Source organism: Diaporthe batatas (assembly GCF_019321695.1).
Source record: "Diaporthe batatas strain CRI 302-4 chromosome Unknown Contig00010, whole genome shotgun sequence".
In the NCBI taxonomy this organism is placed as follows: Eukaryota; Fungi; Ascomycota; class Sordariomycetes; order Diaporthales; family Diaporthaceae; genus Diaporthe; species Diaporthe batatas.
The window spans coordinates 884681-899656 of NW_025408557.1; the positions used below are offsets into that span (position 1 = coordinate 884681).

The window sequence follows — 14976 nt, forward strand, 5'->3', positions numbered from 1 at the left end:
AGGCCGGCGGTGTCATGAGAGGGTGAAGATCGACCGCTCCCTCAGATTGGGGGGCGGTGCCATGCATGATACTATAGTCAATCTAACTGTGCATGGTGGCAGAAACCATCAGATGCCATGAGCTGCCAGTTGCCGAGCGATATCGTTACTGATACTGGCGAGTGTCTGTTGCCATGGAGCGGCAGCCGGGCAAGGAAATTAGCAGCTTTGCAACTTCACAATTGGGGCGTGGGTCTGGAAGACACAGAAAGCAGGGGTCCGGATTAGCTGACAGGGTCCGTCCTGATGCCAAGGCACATGGATGGCGAGCTTCCAATGGGGGGGGGGGGGGGAGGGACTGTCGGAGAGATCCAACACGGGCATGCATATACTGTAATCACTGTGTATCCATACTGCGGACAGTGTCTGGTGCAGGCCGGGGGGCCGGGGGGCGGCCGGTATTGGTACTTTGGGTTCGATGTAACACAATCCGGCGGTGATTGTAGAACGTAACCATTGACGAAATCGGATTTGCACTAAGAGGACACCGGTGACCAGAGAGCGGATCACGATGGCCGGGTCGACGTGAAGAGACGGTGAAGTGTGTTCTGATGAGTCTACTGCAGAGCCGGCAGACAAAAGAGCAGCGAGGCCGCGGCAAGCCGGAAGAAACGACACGTCAACCAGGCCAGGCCGACCCAGAACAGACAAGTTCCAGTTGAGCCCAGGCGCGCTTGGAAGAGCCGGGCGGAGCCAGGGCGCAAGGTAGGGCAAGACAGTGCAGGGCAGAGCAAGGTGGCATGGCGGTCGTGGCAGACGTGCATGAAGACGGTGAGGTGAGGCTTGCCCTCTGGCTGCAGCATCGACGGGGCCTTGGCCCAAGTACTGCAGAAGAGTGGGGCCCAGGAAAAGGTAAAATCTGTAGGTCTTGTGGGTGGGTGTTCTTGGACCTGACAGGACGCGTCGACGAGGTGGTGAGGCGATCAGAGTGTCGAACACACAGATTCCATCTGGGTGCCGCAGAGGCGCAGAGGCGCAGAGAGGTGCAGAGGTGCAGAGGTGCATAGGGTGCAGTGCTGCAGTGCTGCAGTGCTGCCCATCGTTCCAACAGGGTCCAAGGGCTTGTCTTGGAGAAGCGTCTCTCGGTGACCAGGGGGTGGGGGTGGGAGCGGAGTGGAGCGCTGCCAGCCAGGTTGGGGTCGCCATGCACAGAAACACACATGCGCAACGACGTCGACGACAATGTCTCGGTACAGGGCCGTCTCCCAGATCTGCGGCATGCGACTGGTTGCGGTGAGGGCGAGCAGGTACGGGAGTGGTGAGTGTGTACTCCGTACTGTACTGTCTGACTGTCTGATTGACTGTAAAGAGCCGCTGGGCACCCGCACTGGCCCTGGTCACCCACCCAGTGGGCTGGGCATGGAGCTCTCAGCATGGAGCTCAGCATGGCCGGTGCAAGGAGCGTGCGGCCCCCAGAGCCCAGGCTGGGTCGCATAGGTGGGAGCTCCGGATGGGGCCTGGAGCTATCCCACACAGCATCTTCTCTTACCGTCGCAGTGTTGCAGGCCAGGGTCATAGTATGGGGTAGATTGTTTGGTCTTGACTCTTCTGATTCCAGGCTGGGTGGCTGCAAGGTTGGAGGGATGCAGTTCGAGATTGATGAAGCTGCCCATGCGTCTAAAACATTGGACGAACAAGCAGCCGCCTGCCTGTCTGCCTGCCTGTCTGCCTGCCTGCTGCCTGCCTGTCCGTCTGCGCAAGTCGTGCACACACCGTGCAGAGGGGCAGCAGCATCGCCGCGTCAGGCCTGGCTGAGGCAGCAGCAGCATGCTGGAGACATGCTGGAGACAGACGCAGCGCCAGGGCCAGGACACGAACATGGGGCGTGGACATGGACCTGGGCAGCCGCGGATGCTCGAAATAACCTGTCTGATGATTAGACTTCGGGGCTTCCATGGGACCTGACACCGACCGCCAGAGTTGCACGCCTCCTCCTTGGTGACGACGGCACCAGCGGGACCTCAGAGATGTGAGGTGAGGCAGCATGGTCCAGCATCGCTGTCTGCACTGCGCGTTGCAGCCAGACGGACGGGTGGGACGAGGATGGCTTGGATGGGTGAGTGACCGAGTGACCGAGGGGCGGAGGGGGTGGATGGAGGGGTGGGTAGGTGGTGGGCGTGGCTTTCTCGATGTGACCTCAGCTATGGGAATCCGACGAGTCGTTCCACGTTGTTGCCATCTTGGTTGTCTTGCTTAGCTAATCCACACCACGGCCCCACCTCGAGCCTGCTGGAGTACCTGGGTACCTAGATACCTAGGTACGGAGAACTGAGCACTGTCAGTACCTAGGTACGTACTGTGGTATGCATGTGCACTTCCTTGCACATCCGCCTGCACATCTGCAGCTTGCAAGCCCCCCCCCTGCAAGCTGCACCTGCAGTTGCACCTGGGTCTGCCCGCCCGTTCTGCTTCATCGCACGTCGCGTCTAACTACCCCAGCTGCCCAAGACCACAAGGCACCAGAGCTGAGAGAGTGTGTGTACGTACATACGCGAGTGGGCGAGTGGGCGAGTGTGTGTGTGTGTGTGGTGTGTTATTTCACATCTCTTTGCAGTCTGCACTGCCTGCCTCCCCGACCCCGTCCCCGTCCACTCTCGTCTGGATCATTGCATATTTCCCAGGTCCTCATCTGTCGCTCGCTCCTGCTTCTCCGTCCGGGAATGGCAAATGCTAGTGCTCGCGGATGGCGGAAAGGCTTCCTTCTTCCTGTCTCGGCCCTGGCAGGCGCCCTGGAACATCCCGCCGTGCGCTGCATGCTGCATTCTGCATTCTGCATTCTGCAGTCTGCACTTCTGCAGTCTTCTGCCTTCTGCCATGCCATGCCATGCTATGCCATGCCGCGTCAGGCCGTGCCCCAGGCCAGGCCACCACACACCCATCTCCTCCGTACATTCCAGCTTCACACTAAGCACCTGCACTTACTACACCTCACACCTCAGGATGGCCCCCTTCCTCTAGCTGCAACCACTATGCCCAGTCAAGACGCCTCAATCTCTTCGTGCCTGACTGCTCCTGTCCGGTCGGAGGTCCAGCCAAGCATCCCGTCCACTCGTGCTCCCACACCCACCTGCACATTACACGCGTTCGGCTGGCCTCGTTCCCAACTGGGCCCGCCAAGATCACGTCTCGTTTTTTTTTTCCTTCCCGCTCACGACCATGACCATGACCACGCCCACGCCCCAGGGCTGCCAGGGCTGTGAGGGCTTCGCGAGCTCCTTCATCGGTCGCCCGTTTTCTCACCCACTCACATGTGTCTGGCCACACACTTACAGTACCTAGGTACTGTGTACCCCGTGCACCACTCTGCTGCTACCATAGCGTAGGATCCTCGGGCACCCAATCGACCATCGCATCCCAAACCGTCAAAGCAGCCATCTCTCTCTCGCCCGGCGATGGAACATTGGTTCTCAAAAGGGGTCATGTGCGTACAACCACATGCAGTCTCACCTCATTCTCGTCCTGACCTGGCCTATAACCATCATAGACACTATACTAGTCCTACATCCGGACGGCCACCTCATGCACATGCTACAGCCCATCTCGTGTACTGTAGACCCATACCCCGTCAAGTCCTGTCTGTCTGTCGGCAATCCATCGACCGAGTGTGGACCCATGCCAGACGAGACGCCCGCGGCTGTTCGGCGCAACTCTAGCCTCTGCCAGTCAACTCCAGATCGATCGGTGCTGCCTTTCGACCACTCACCGTCACCGGTTGCCATTGCCCACTTTCACATCCCAGGGGCTTGGATCCGAAAACAAGCCCGCCGGCGCAGAGAAACAATTCCTCACGTCACAGCTGCCCAAGCCTCGCCGGGTACTCCTTGCAACCACCCGACCAGCCCGACCAGCCCGGCCTGCCGCTGATGACTCAAGCACCACTCTGGTCTCCAGCGACGAGTCCAGGAACCACAAGTCTGCCATGCCCCCAATTCTCCGCTCGAACCGGATGTCCTCCGGCTGTCATTCTCCTGTGGTTCATGTGGTTCCTCTGGTTCCTCTGGTTCCTGTGGTTCCTGTGGTTCCTGGGGTCTTGGGTTCCTGGGGCCGTCTAGCGCCGGCAAGGACGAGGTCCTGATTTCTTTCCTGACTGCCAATCTGCAGGTCAAAGCCGGTAGTGGATGCGACCCCATCCGTCATTCGCCATGTTGCATTTTGCATGTTGCATGTCGCATGCCGGCTGATAGAACTCTGTGCGGAGAGCTGCTGCGCTCTGCACGCCCACCCGCGGTTGCCATACTATGTTTTGGCTTATGCAAGGACCAAAGCCCACACCTCTCTAAAGTCCACTGCGGCCAGACACGCGGCCACGACACCCACCCGGGGACACTGTGCACGTACGGTACCTGGCCCGGCTGGGAGGGTCTGCTTTGCAGGCACACTGGGTCCTTCGAAGCCCGCAAATCCTTCTCGAACTCAAGGTACCACCCCTGCTCTTGGCCCTAGCAGGGCCTACCACCAGCGACTGGCATCTCTTGCCGAGCACTGAACTTCTTCTGACAGACTGTCTCGCCTCTTGACGCCGGCCCTGATACATACCTCAGCGGAGTCAAAGGCCGGCTGTCCATCGCGTGGCCGGGACTGGACCGTGACCGTGCCTCCACACTTCGCTAATCTCCCAACAACCATCTCATATCGGCTAGGGCGATAGTCTATCCCCGGAGATTACTTGAACCAGAGATGGTGGCAGAGTCGATAATCCCGGGTCAGGCCAACATCGCGAAACTCAAATTCTTTTTTTTTTTTTTTTTGGCTGTGAAGGCCGCATTCTCTCATGATAAAACGACACAAAAACCGGCCTTCGGATGGGTTGCTCAAACTCGGCCTCGACTGCAACATTGCGACCGCTCGGTCAATATAAGGATCGCCAAGGCGGCCTTCGGCATGAACAGTTGGCCAGCACGGAGCCGGCGAGTGCAGCACTCCGTGCAGGCTATTACCCTGTCGCCGAACAACAGTTGATCAAACCGCGCGCGCGGGCCGTCCCCGTCCAGCTTTAATCGCTAGCCGGTTTCTAGTAAGGACAGCAACATCCTTGGGAAACGAATGGACAGTGCTCCACTAGGCCTTCACAGCCGACGAGGTGTGACATGACATCCAGAACGCAGGGTTTGGTTCTTCGTTGTGATTACGATTTATTAGCAAATATCGCAATAGCCGTTGGTCAAGCGCGCCACGGTCGTCGACCGTTCGGCACTTGTCGAGGCAATAACAGCCCTGTGCCAGCAGGATTGAAAGCCCAACGTGGGCGTCAAATGTGGGTGTGCGGGACGATGAGGTGCAGGTATGGCTTGCAGCACGCAAAGCATGGGTTGATGCATGCCATTGGAGCACAGCACTACCTCCAGATTGGAGAAGAGCGAGATGACGGGACCCGTTTTCGTTGCTCAAAAGGTGAACCGTGTGCCCAACGGAAAACTGGGCTATATTGGCCGTTTTAATAGCCAGCCTTCACCAAACATTAACGAGTTACACGGCCGTGCGAGCTCATGCACCAATCAAGGAGCGTGTACGCCCACCTTACCGAGATGCAGATGAGCAATTGATCAGAATACGCCCCGTGCCTTACTCGGATGTGCTCGTACCACCTGTTCATCTCTGGACTCGGGACCTGCCTGCTTGCATCCGGTCTGCCTCGGCCGCATCCAGCAGATAACCCCAGGATTTCATGACGGGAAGGGAATTAAACTACCAGCAAGGCGAAGGGAAGAGCCTGATGTTGATCGGCAACCCGCATGGTGCCCGGCGGTTTCAAGCATCACGCCGATGCTTCTTCCAGTCGCACCGTCGAGGAATGGCGGCTGGGTGCTAATATCGCCCATAATAGGAACCCTCACAGTCGTCGCGGGTGGTTGGGAGCACTGTACAATACGATACTTTCTCACGCGAGCCCGAACTCGGCGGGGCCAGGATTTACACAAGCGGAGGGATCTGGGCCTCGTCAGACGGTTCTCTCCCCCGGGCCGTGTTGCTTGACTGTATGTTGTCTCCATCCACAACACGGGCTGGGAACAGGGCAATAAATGTCTGGAGACGCAACAACAAGCCATGTGCCGGCCATTTCTTCAACGCGAAGCGTCCTTGGGCATGGTCTCAGTCAGCTCGGCGCCTCACATTACTTTGTCTCTCAGCTCCTCGGTTTCCCCCGTCAGACCGAATTCGATACGACACCACAACGCCCCGGCACTGTGCCGCTAGTCACCGACGGCATTTCTGCCACGAACATGATGCAGGGTCTAGTACGTAACTTGAAGTCATCTCATCAAACTGAAATGGGCAAATATTTGATCGATTTCTATTTCGAGAGTGTCTCCGATGCAATCGTATATTATTCCCCGGGAGGTCTACCGCGCCCGAGGCGACCTCCGTGGATGCCCAGGCACGTAGGTAAGGCACGAGGTCCATCACAAGTTGATCGTCATTCTGTTTGGGTCACCGCGGCGGCTACGTTCACAAAGGGTGGGTTGACTAAGATGAGCTGCATGCTGGTTCTGCACTAGGGCAGTCGGCTTGACACAAGGGGCCCCAACGTTCGCTTCAGGGCACGCTCGCTGTATCTGACCACTCACCATCGGCCAGGTTTGTCCTGAGCCTCGAGCTCTCGCTTGGGAAGTTCGGCGGCCGATATGTGTCGAATCGTTCATCCCTCGAGGGGCCAGTCCAACAACAGTTTTCCAAGACCACCACGGCTCCACTTCCTCTCCGAGTTGTATACTCTCTGACGGTTGCGGCCTGTCTGATCAATTATCTAACCCTACCCCTAATACCAGTCCTTTACTGAGTTGGAGAAAAGGCGGGTTCCCATGTGATTTTTGGCAGAGTGTCGTTCGATTGGCCCCCTGAGGGACGCGGCGGGATTAATGGGTTCTGATTCCGCGTGTTGTCTGCAGCAGCTACGGAGCAGATATCCTCGGACGGCGGGCCCCCGTGAGGATACGGAAGCGAGGCCCGCCTCCCCGCGTTAACACAATCAGCCGCCGGCTGCGGCAACGTGGCAGAAGCTTCGAGCCCCGAAATTCCGCCCCGCGTCTCCAAAGGTGTGATGAACAGGACTGCTGGGCCGCATATAAACTCCAGCCTTCGCAACGCAGAACACTCAAGTGTGAACACCCAAGTGTGCTCACCCGACAAGTGTTAGTCTGAACAATTTTCAGGGGCACCGACGTACCGAAAAGACATTGGCCCAGTTTCCAGCAAGCATCCTGGAGTTGCACTGTCGCCGGGATCACACAGCCCAAGTTTCACTCTATCGTTGGGGGTCAGGTTCAGCTGTGCAAGTCGGGTGCTTAGCCGACTTGTCCGATCTACGACAGAGCACAGGATCGCGGTACGAAGGGGCCAGGTCGCAGTTCCAAGACCTCTCACCAAGCAACCGATTGGTTGTGACACGGCGTCAGACTGACATCTGTCGTGGACCCTCTCACGGCCTGGAGAGCTGCGGCGACACCGACGCAGCCAGACACTGGAACTGTCGTCTCGTGACAGGACTCGCCCAGACTTCAACGGTCGAGCGCCCCTGACCAGTGTAACGATTCCACTCTGTGAGACAAGATGGCAGGCGGAAACTTTCAAGAGTGGACGGTTGAGGAACCGTACCTCAACATCCACTGCAGGCTCGGGGAGGGACCGTACTATGAGGAGGCTACCAATACCTTGCGCTGGGTGGATATCATGGCCCACCGAGTGCACACCGTCTCCCTTACCGAAGGACCAGAGTCGGTCAAGACCCTTCAACTGGACACACCCGTGGGTGTCACAGCGGATGTGGAAGGTTCCGACCCCCAGGACCAGCTACTTGCCGGCCTCAAGTACGGTCTCGCCTTGCTGGATCGCAAGACGGGCAAGTACGAGTACATCTCTAGATTCGCCTCGGCCGATGGTCAGGACAATAAGCGCTTGCGGAGCAACGACGGCGCAGTCGATCCCCATGGGCGCTTCTGGATGGGCAACATGACTGATTTCGACGCGGGCGAATTTCAGAACGAAGGCAAGTCATCATTATGCCGACCTTTTATTTTCCTTGAACTTAGTTTATGCCTCGAGCCCAAGAGACGCGTGCACAGACGGTCCGGCACCCACAACAAACCACGACGCCGTGCATGCCCAGACGCGATAGTCGTAACCAGTTCGCCACTGAGAACCCGTTGGACTGACCCTTAACAGGCGGCCTTTACGTCTTTGACGCGAGGCAGAAGCCATCGCAGGCCAAGAAGATTGTCCCGGATCTCATGATTCCGAACAGCATCAGCTGGTCTCCCGACAATAAGACGATGTATTACACAGTGTCCAATGCTGGTAAAGTCTATGCTTACGACTATGACATTACTGATGGCAGTGTCTCAAACCATCGCGTCTTCTATGATCATGATGGAACAGGCGGGCCCGACGGCCACCGTGTGGACAAGGACGGGAACATATGGCACACGATCTATGGTGAGAGCCGCGTTGTGAAGATCTCACCCGAGGGCAAGCTCATTGGCCAGATCAACCTGCCGACCAGAAACATCACGTGCTGCGAGTTCGTGGGCTCGACCCTCTACATCACCACGGCGAATGACGACGAGGGCGAGGGCAAGAGCAAGGAACTTGGAGGCGCGCTCTTCAGGGTGGACGTTGGCACCACAGGACTCGCGCCATTCAAGTTCAAGCTTGGTGCCTAACCAGCCTGAAATGAGAGGCAGCCCGGGATAGGAGGCGTATGCCTGCCTGTCTTGTCTGGTAGCGACAAGTATTCTGGGCATGCGCTACTCGCGCAACGACTGGGTTGCTGGTTCGTTAGCCAAGATTGATATTGGAATTCCAATCCTCCCTTTTCTTATGCCGGCGAGAAACCCATGGCTATATGATGTGCCTACCAAGCGGGCTGAAAATCAAGCACTCATGCAGTTTGGTTACCCTGCTCGGCACTTGTAGATCAGGTTCAAGAAGAACCACAAGACAGTAGGCCCGAGGATCACCCATGGGAAAAAAGCATTGGCGATGAATGTTCTTTTGCGACCGGTCAACGTCTCCTGCGGGGGTAGTCCTGTCACCTGCAGACGGGGGTGGAGGAGTTAGGGTTGAGGCCTGAATGATGAACCAACCCCCGGATCTTGATCCGATTCCGTGCACCCTGAAGAAGCCTCGGCTCCGTGGGCCGAGGGCTGAAATGTAAATGACACGAGAGATCCATGACGACGTCGACGGGGCCTTCTCGTGCAGTATGTGAAAAGAAGGGTGCCACCGTGATGCTCAGGACCAAAGCGTCAGGCCACCTTCGCAGCCAACAACCAGCGGTTGCTCTACCTTGTCTTGTTTTTTCTTTTTCCCGCCACCAACACTACCTACCACTCGACGATATCACCAGCCCGCTGCTGCCTGTTTCCCCGTTTCCCCGTTTGCGATGCGAGTTCATGCAGTCACCAAACGGCGGGAATTGCCAATTGATGAGACTGCTACATAGTTGGCATGAAGTACGACGAAGTACGAAGTACGATGCTGCTGCACGTTGCAAGCCGTTGCCCACGCCCCCCTCCCCCCCCGGCCCCCCGTCGCGATTTACCTACCTGCAGGAAGAACACTACACTCCTGCCTGTCGCCGAGAGATCTGGGGTGATATCCAGAGAGGCTAATTCATGCGCAAGCCGGGGCCCGTTGCTACGAGACGAGACGAGATGGGGGCCGGTCTACCATGGCTTCCAGAAGGGGGAACCAACGGGGGACATTAAAAGGGCACGCCACCAGCGCCTCCGGCGCCTCCGGGACTCGCATTCCGGCCCGTGGCGCGCAGACGCAGACGCGGCCGCGCGCGCCTCGTCGTCGAGACTGACGACTGTGCGCAGCTGCTAACGTGGTAGCGGCCTCCTGCCTCAAACGGGCAGAGGCTCACCCCATCATCGCCGACGCGAGGAGGCCCTGAGGACCAGATTGACTGACGACGGGGCTGGATGAACGGGTGGCCTGGACCCTTCGGAGGGCGAGGCACGGTCAAGTGACCCTGGCCGCCCCCAGGGAGCCCCCGGCTTTCAATGGCGAGGCCATTGGCGATGTGGCGCACATCGGACAAGGCCCGGGAGAGAGACAGAGAGAAAGGGCCAGACAGAAAGAGAGAGAGAGGAAGAGAGAGATGGCATCTGACTCCGTTACGGCTAGCGAATGAATACGACCACCAACCTCGAAACTCCGCGCTGATGAGGCGCTCTGCATGCAGTCAGTCCCATGGGGACCGGCGGACAATGGTGTCTATGTCTGTTGGCGGACCGACTTATGCTATGCGGCGGCAGAGCTCTCTCCCGGATTGCGCGTATGGCGCATACGACTGCTTCTTTGGGCGGCGAGGTTGGCGTCCAACTCAAGCTATAAAACGAATGCGGGAACTATAAAGAGCCACTTCCCCTGCTAGGGGGGTCTTATTGGGAACTGGGTAAGAGGCAAGGTCAGCCCCAACGCTGAAGAGCCAGACAGAGATCAGGACTTGGTCTGCCGGATTCAAACGACACCGCGAGTTCTAGATCCTTTCCCCCTTCGTTCCAAGTGGCCGGCATATAAGCTCAAGAGAAATGGATCAAAGCGAAGAGCAGGATCTGGCCCGGCTCTGAGGGAAGACTTCTTGGCTTCCTCCATAGCGAACAGTAGAGGTCGGATCCCTGAGCGAGACCCGGGCATGATCGACACTACTGCAAGGACGATCATTAGTGCCCAACAGAGTTCACGACACTTCGAACAGCGACATATCGACGGCTCCGAACCCGTTTCGACGAAGGGATATCCCGGCTTTTTTATCTCACAGGGCGTATAAGCCAGCCAGGGAGCCGTCGCAGCGAAGGGCCGTGATTTCAAGCAGCTAGTCGGCGATTCAATCCTTTCCGTTCCGAGTCCAGGGATCAAGAGGCCGCCGCTAATAAGGGACGAGAGGCCGCTGAGCCGCATGTAGAGCGGCAGCAACGAGAATCCGACGTTGTCGAATCAGGGTAGAAGGCCTGGGTGACAGCCACAATACCACCAACAAGATCGCATCACAACCTTCCCACCCATATTTTATGCCGAAGACTGTCACGCTGTCCCAACACTACCGGCGCTCAAGCAACAACGAGCGGGCGTCCCAAGCTGTAATGTTTCGTTCGCATCGACCCACCCAAGCGGACGAGTCCGCCGTTGCTTCATACGATGCAATATACATCTGATCAGGGAATGCACCCTTGCTCTGCTTGCCATTAGAAGGGTGTCAGCTACTACCACAGTACAGAGCGTGACAATTTTCCGTACCGGCCCTGCAGCGACCCCAGTCAGTCACCCGCGGTCTCAAAGAGCCCCGGAAAAAAACGTAAACCATGCCATCACGGCCTCAACCATTATTATTACTGGCCCCCCGCCCCCTCCCTCCGATCTGATGGCAGCGGAGGCTTATGCGCACTTCCTCACCTGCCTTACCGCGAGTCATCCTCACCTGAAACGGTCACTAATACCCCGGGCCGAGGAAGATATTACTGCCCAGAGGTTCAGCCCTACGGCATCCGCCGCCCTCAAAATCGGCAGATGACTCGTCTGATGTGGCCGACGCGGTGCGTCAGGGCTATTGCTGCCCATCCCCCCTTTCCCTTGCCATGTAGGCCTTACGGGGACGCCGAAGCGATATATTCAGTCTCTGCCGAAGGTGACCCAGCCTGGCGAGGCATCCCGGAAAGCTCCCGATATTCATGAAGGTGACCAGGGAGGTTCGTATAGACCGTAGCGGGTGACTCGCGGCGAGATGCCTCGGGCTTTGCCGTCGAGCACCAACGGTGCCATGGAGGACACAGTAAGAGGGCTAGACACAGTCGCGTCTGGCCATGACTATGTACATGTTGCCGCAAAAGGTACACTTAAGAGGCCGAAAGGTAGAGGGCTGTACAAATCTGCGCAGTTTCGAGTGTACAGTTATGCGCGACTGTGTGGGCGAGGCCGAGATGAAGGGCGCCAGGCACAAACCACGTGTAGACCCGGGAGGCATCCTGCCAGCCAAGGCTACCCCAACGTCACCTCTTGCCCCAGCGTGGCGCGTCTCACTTAGATCAGAGGGTTCCTCGGGGGGATTCTATGAGGGCGGCGGGCCTGGACTCGGGCGATTAGCATCGCAAACTTTCGAAACGCTCCTGCACCCCGGCGCACATCTTACCTGCCTGCACCCCTCACCCACCCCGCAAACCCAACGCGCGCGCATCAATAATTGTCCGCAGCGGAGGATGCACTCCACCATCAGTTCCATATGTCTGTCTGCCAATCTATCTGCTACTCTCAACGGCCGCACCATGTGCCAGAGACGTCTCGCACGCGGGAGTGAAAGCTTGCCCTCTCGGACCGGGCTTCCGATCTCAGGGGGGCGATCCGCCATGTCATGCTGTATCTATTTCTGTTGAGCCAACGAGCGCACAGGTGCAGAGTCCCCGTATAGTTCGTATAGAGCTGGGCTTGTTTTCCAGGATGCTCCAGATTCGGTCCGAGAGCAGTTCTGGTCCTGGTTTTTGGGAACAAAGCGGGGATGAAGTTGCGGTTCTGGGGCGACGTCGCGCCTGCGCACGACAGGATGGCAGGCATGTTGGTTTGCACGGAACTGTGTTGGGTCAGATCCGAAGAGGCGTGGCTACGCGTCTGTATGGCTGTCACTTATGCACATTTTGTCAATCATGTGCTGCTTTGGCAGCGAAATTCATGTCCTCACCGTCGTGGAGAAGGGTTTTACCAGAGCAACGAAGAAGTAAAATTAAAGTTCTAGGAGTACTCGGTACTTGCTTGAGTGGCCGAAAGTTTCTGCCGAATGCCACATAACAGTAAGGACAATCGGTTGAGGGAGGATCACGAGGGGAAGGTACCTGGATGACACCTTGAAGGCTCTTGACAGGGAACTCAATGGAACTTCCGGCGTAGTTTCCGGAGTACCACACGCCTGGGTGACCACTCAGAGAGGGAAAGCTTGTCGGGGTGTTTGCTGAAATCTGACACGGGGGCCGAGCTGGGACGCGCTTGTCTGGTCCCATGTATTGACATGGAGGCTCCGATCATATGGACTGCTACATGGTGATTAGGTGCAGTCCTGGTGCAGTCCTGGGCAAGTATTTGCATAGTCCTATTCCTGCGGCTTCAGAGCATAGATCCGAACAGGGAAGAGCTCCTTCGGAAATCCGCGTTGGGTCTCGGCCCTGACAAGCCTAAGTCCGGCATCCTTGAAGATGACTTGAAACTTCTCATCGGTCCTAGGCGTGATAGGGGTGTTAGAAATGTGCCCGGTGTCTGGTTGTGTTTGGACCGGATGCAGCCGAAAAGTGCCACACTTACCTTGTCACGCTACTGTCCTGGTCGTCGAACAGGTCGACACCACTGGTGCTGATGTTTTCCTTGACGACAATGAGCCCATTTCCAGGGGTCAAGACTGCCTTGCACCTTTCCAGGTACTGGACCAGCTGTTCATCTTTGAGATGACCCACACACCATTGATTCCATACGAGGTCGTATTGGGCGCCCGCATCTGGTTGCCATTCCTCCAGGCCGACGTTGAAGACGTGACGGACGCCACTCTTCTGCTTCAGAGCCTCAGTGAATTTCGCTATGGGCTCGACAATATCGACTTCTTGTGACACGCTGAGCAAGAGTCCCTCTGTGATCCTGCCTATGCTGCAAGCCGGGAGACAGAAACATCAGCCTTGTTTGCTGGTATCCAGGCAGATTGTGCTCGGGGGTGTGGGGAAGAAGTCAACGCGCCAGGAGCCCGTGAAGGGGTCTCGGCGCATTGAGGTCTCGGGGCATGACGAGGGGGGCTAGAAAGCCAATCACTCACCCAGCTCCGCCCTCCAGAGCCGTGGCGACAGTGCGCTGCCCGTCCTTGGTCCCGATGCCAAACTTGGCGAGAAAGTTTCGAGACCCTTGTAGGTCCACCCGCGACACATAGGGAAAGCCTCCTAGCATGCCATTGACATCGGCATCGACGCCTACACAGTCGCGAACACCCACCAGGGTCAGCCAATATGGTTCAATGGCATGCAGGCGATGCAGTGCACTTGTCATGGGGAGGGGGGTCTGGGGTGGAGGGCGTGGAGGGTGTGGCGCAAAGGGGTTGGGGTGTTGTCGAGACAAGAAAACCAAGGAATCAGCAAGGACGTGAGGGTGGTTCAAACCTTACCTTGCCAGTATTTCCTCCCGTCCTCGGCGTTGATCTTGGAATCTGGCGCCTGTGAGGCGTCTGGCTGGCCAGGATCAGACATGGCGAGAATCGGGTGACAAAAAGTTGGGCGCAGACGGGTACTGTGGACTGGTACGGGAGCGAGCTCCGAGTGTGGTGTGGTGTGGCGAGCCCGTGTGCACAGGCGCCCGGGATGGTGAGGGAGGGTGTGATGGATCTTTTGAAAGGTCGCGCGCACAGCCTCTACCCGTCCGTCAGGCACGGGCGGGTGTCCAAGTTGGAGAAGCCTCAGATGTTCCACGATGGCAGGCGAGGGGCTTCGGGCCTCGATTGGCTTGGGCGTTGTCCCCTGCGATGATTGCCAAAACCTGGTTTGCACACAGACGGTGGAGATCAGAGTTGTCGCAGCCCGGAGGGAGCGGGTGGCCCTCTTTGATGTAGTATCCGGGACTTGGGATGAGAATCGCTAATGCCGGCGCGAACTTAGTCGACGATGCACTTTGTGCACTTTGCGCGAGTTTTGTGATGCACGCAGCAAGCCGTCCGCCTCTTGCGTCGATCTTTTTGTGTGTCAAGGTTTGCTAGTTGCGCCTGTCACCCAAGGAATGTACAATCTTGTTAAGCCAGGCTGCCAGACGCACATTTTAACTGCCTGCGTGGGCAGGCAGGCAGTGACGGAAACCGTCCCCGCAGCGCGACTTCCGCACAAGCAACACGAGCAGACAAAGCAGGCACGCACGCACGCGACTGTGACCGCCACTATCGGCCACTGAAAGCAGTCAGTCAATCAGGTCAATCAGTCACTGACA

The 14976-nt window shown here is 57.6% G+C and overlaps 2 protein-coding genes across 2 annotated transcripts; one reads left to right on the plus strand and one right to left on the minus strand.

Moving 5' to 3' along the window:
* The first annotated feature begins 6521 nt into the window (after positions 1–6521).
* On the plus strand, positions 6522–8854 carry KVR01_008790 (uncharacterized protein). The gene is made up of 2 exons (XM_044787195.1): positions 6522–8023; positions 8200–8854. The coding sequence occupies exons 1-2, from the start codon at positions 7588–7590 to the stop codon at positions 8694–8696; spliced, it is 933 nt and encodes a 310-aa protein (XP_044642557.1). The 5' UTR covers positions 6522–7587; the 3' UTR covers positions 8697–8854.
* A 1287-nt stretch (positions 8855–10141) lies between these two features.
* KVR01_008478 (N-terminal protein methyltransferase) lies at positions 10142–14888 on the minus strand. The gene is made up of 6 exons (XM_044792374.1): positions 14168–14888; positions 13826–13976; positions 13327–13662; positions 12170–13244; positions 11281–12105; positions 10142–11218 (listed from the first exon to the last, which is right to left on the minus strand). The coding sequence occupies exons 1-4, from the start codon at positions 14247–14249 to the stop codon at positions 13118–13120; spliced, it is 696 nt and encodes a 231-aa protein (XP_044642245.1). The 5' UTR covers positions 14250–14888; the 3' UTR covers positions 10142–11218; positions 11281–12105; positions 12170–13117.
* Positions 14889–14976: the final 88 nt, after the last annotated feature.

Coding starts and splice junctions, on each gene's coding strand:
- KVR01_008790 (XM_044787195.1), top strand. CDS start 7,588: ATGGCAGGCGGAAACTTTCAAGAGTGGACGGTTGAGGAACCGTACCTC. Junction 8,024..8,199: donor GGGCGAATTTCAGAACGAAG/GCAAGTCATCAT, acceptor GACCCTTAACAG/GCGGCCTTTACGTCTTTGAC.
- KVR01_008478 (XM_044792374.1), bottom strand. CDS start 14,249: ATGTCTGATCCTGGCCAGCCAGACGCCTCACAGGCGCCAGATTCCAAG. Junction 13,663..13,825: donor GCTCTGGAGGGCGGAGCTGG/GTGAGTGATTGG, acceptor CCCGGCTTGCAG/CATAGGCAGGATCACAGAGG. Junction 13,245..13,326: donor CAGGACAGTAGCGTGACAAG/GTAAGTGTGGCA, acceptor TATCACGCCTAG/GACCGATGAGAAGTTTCAAG.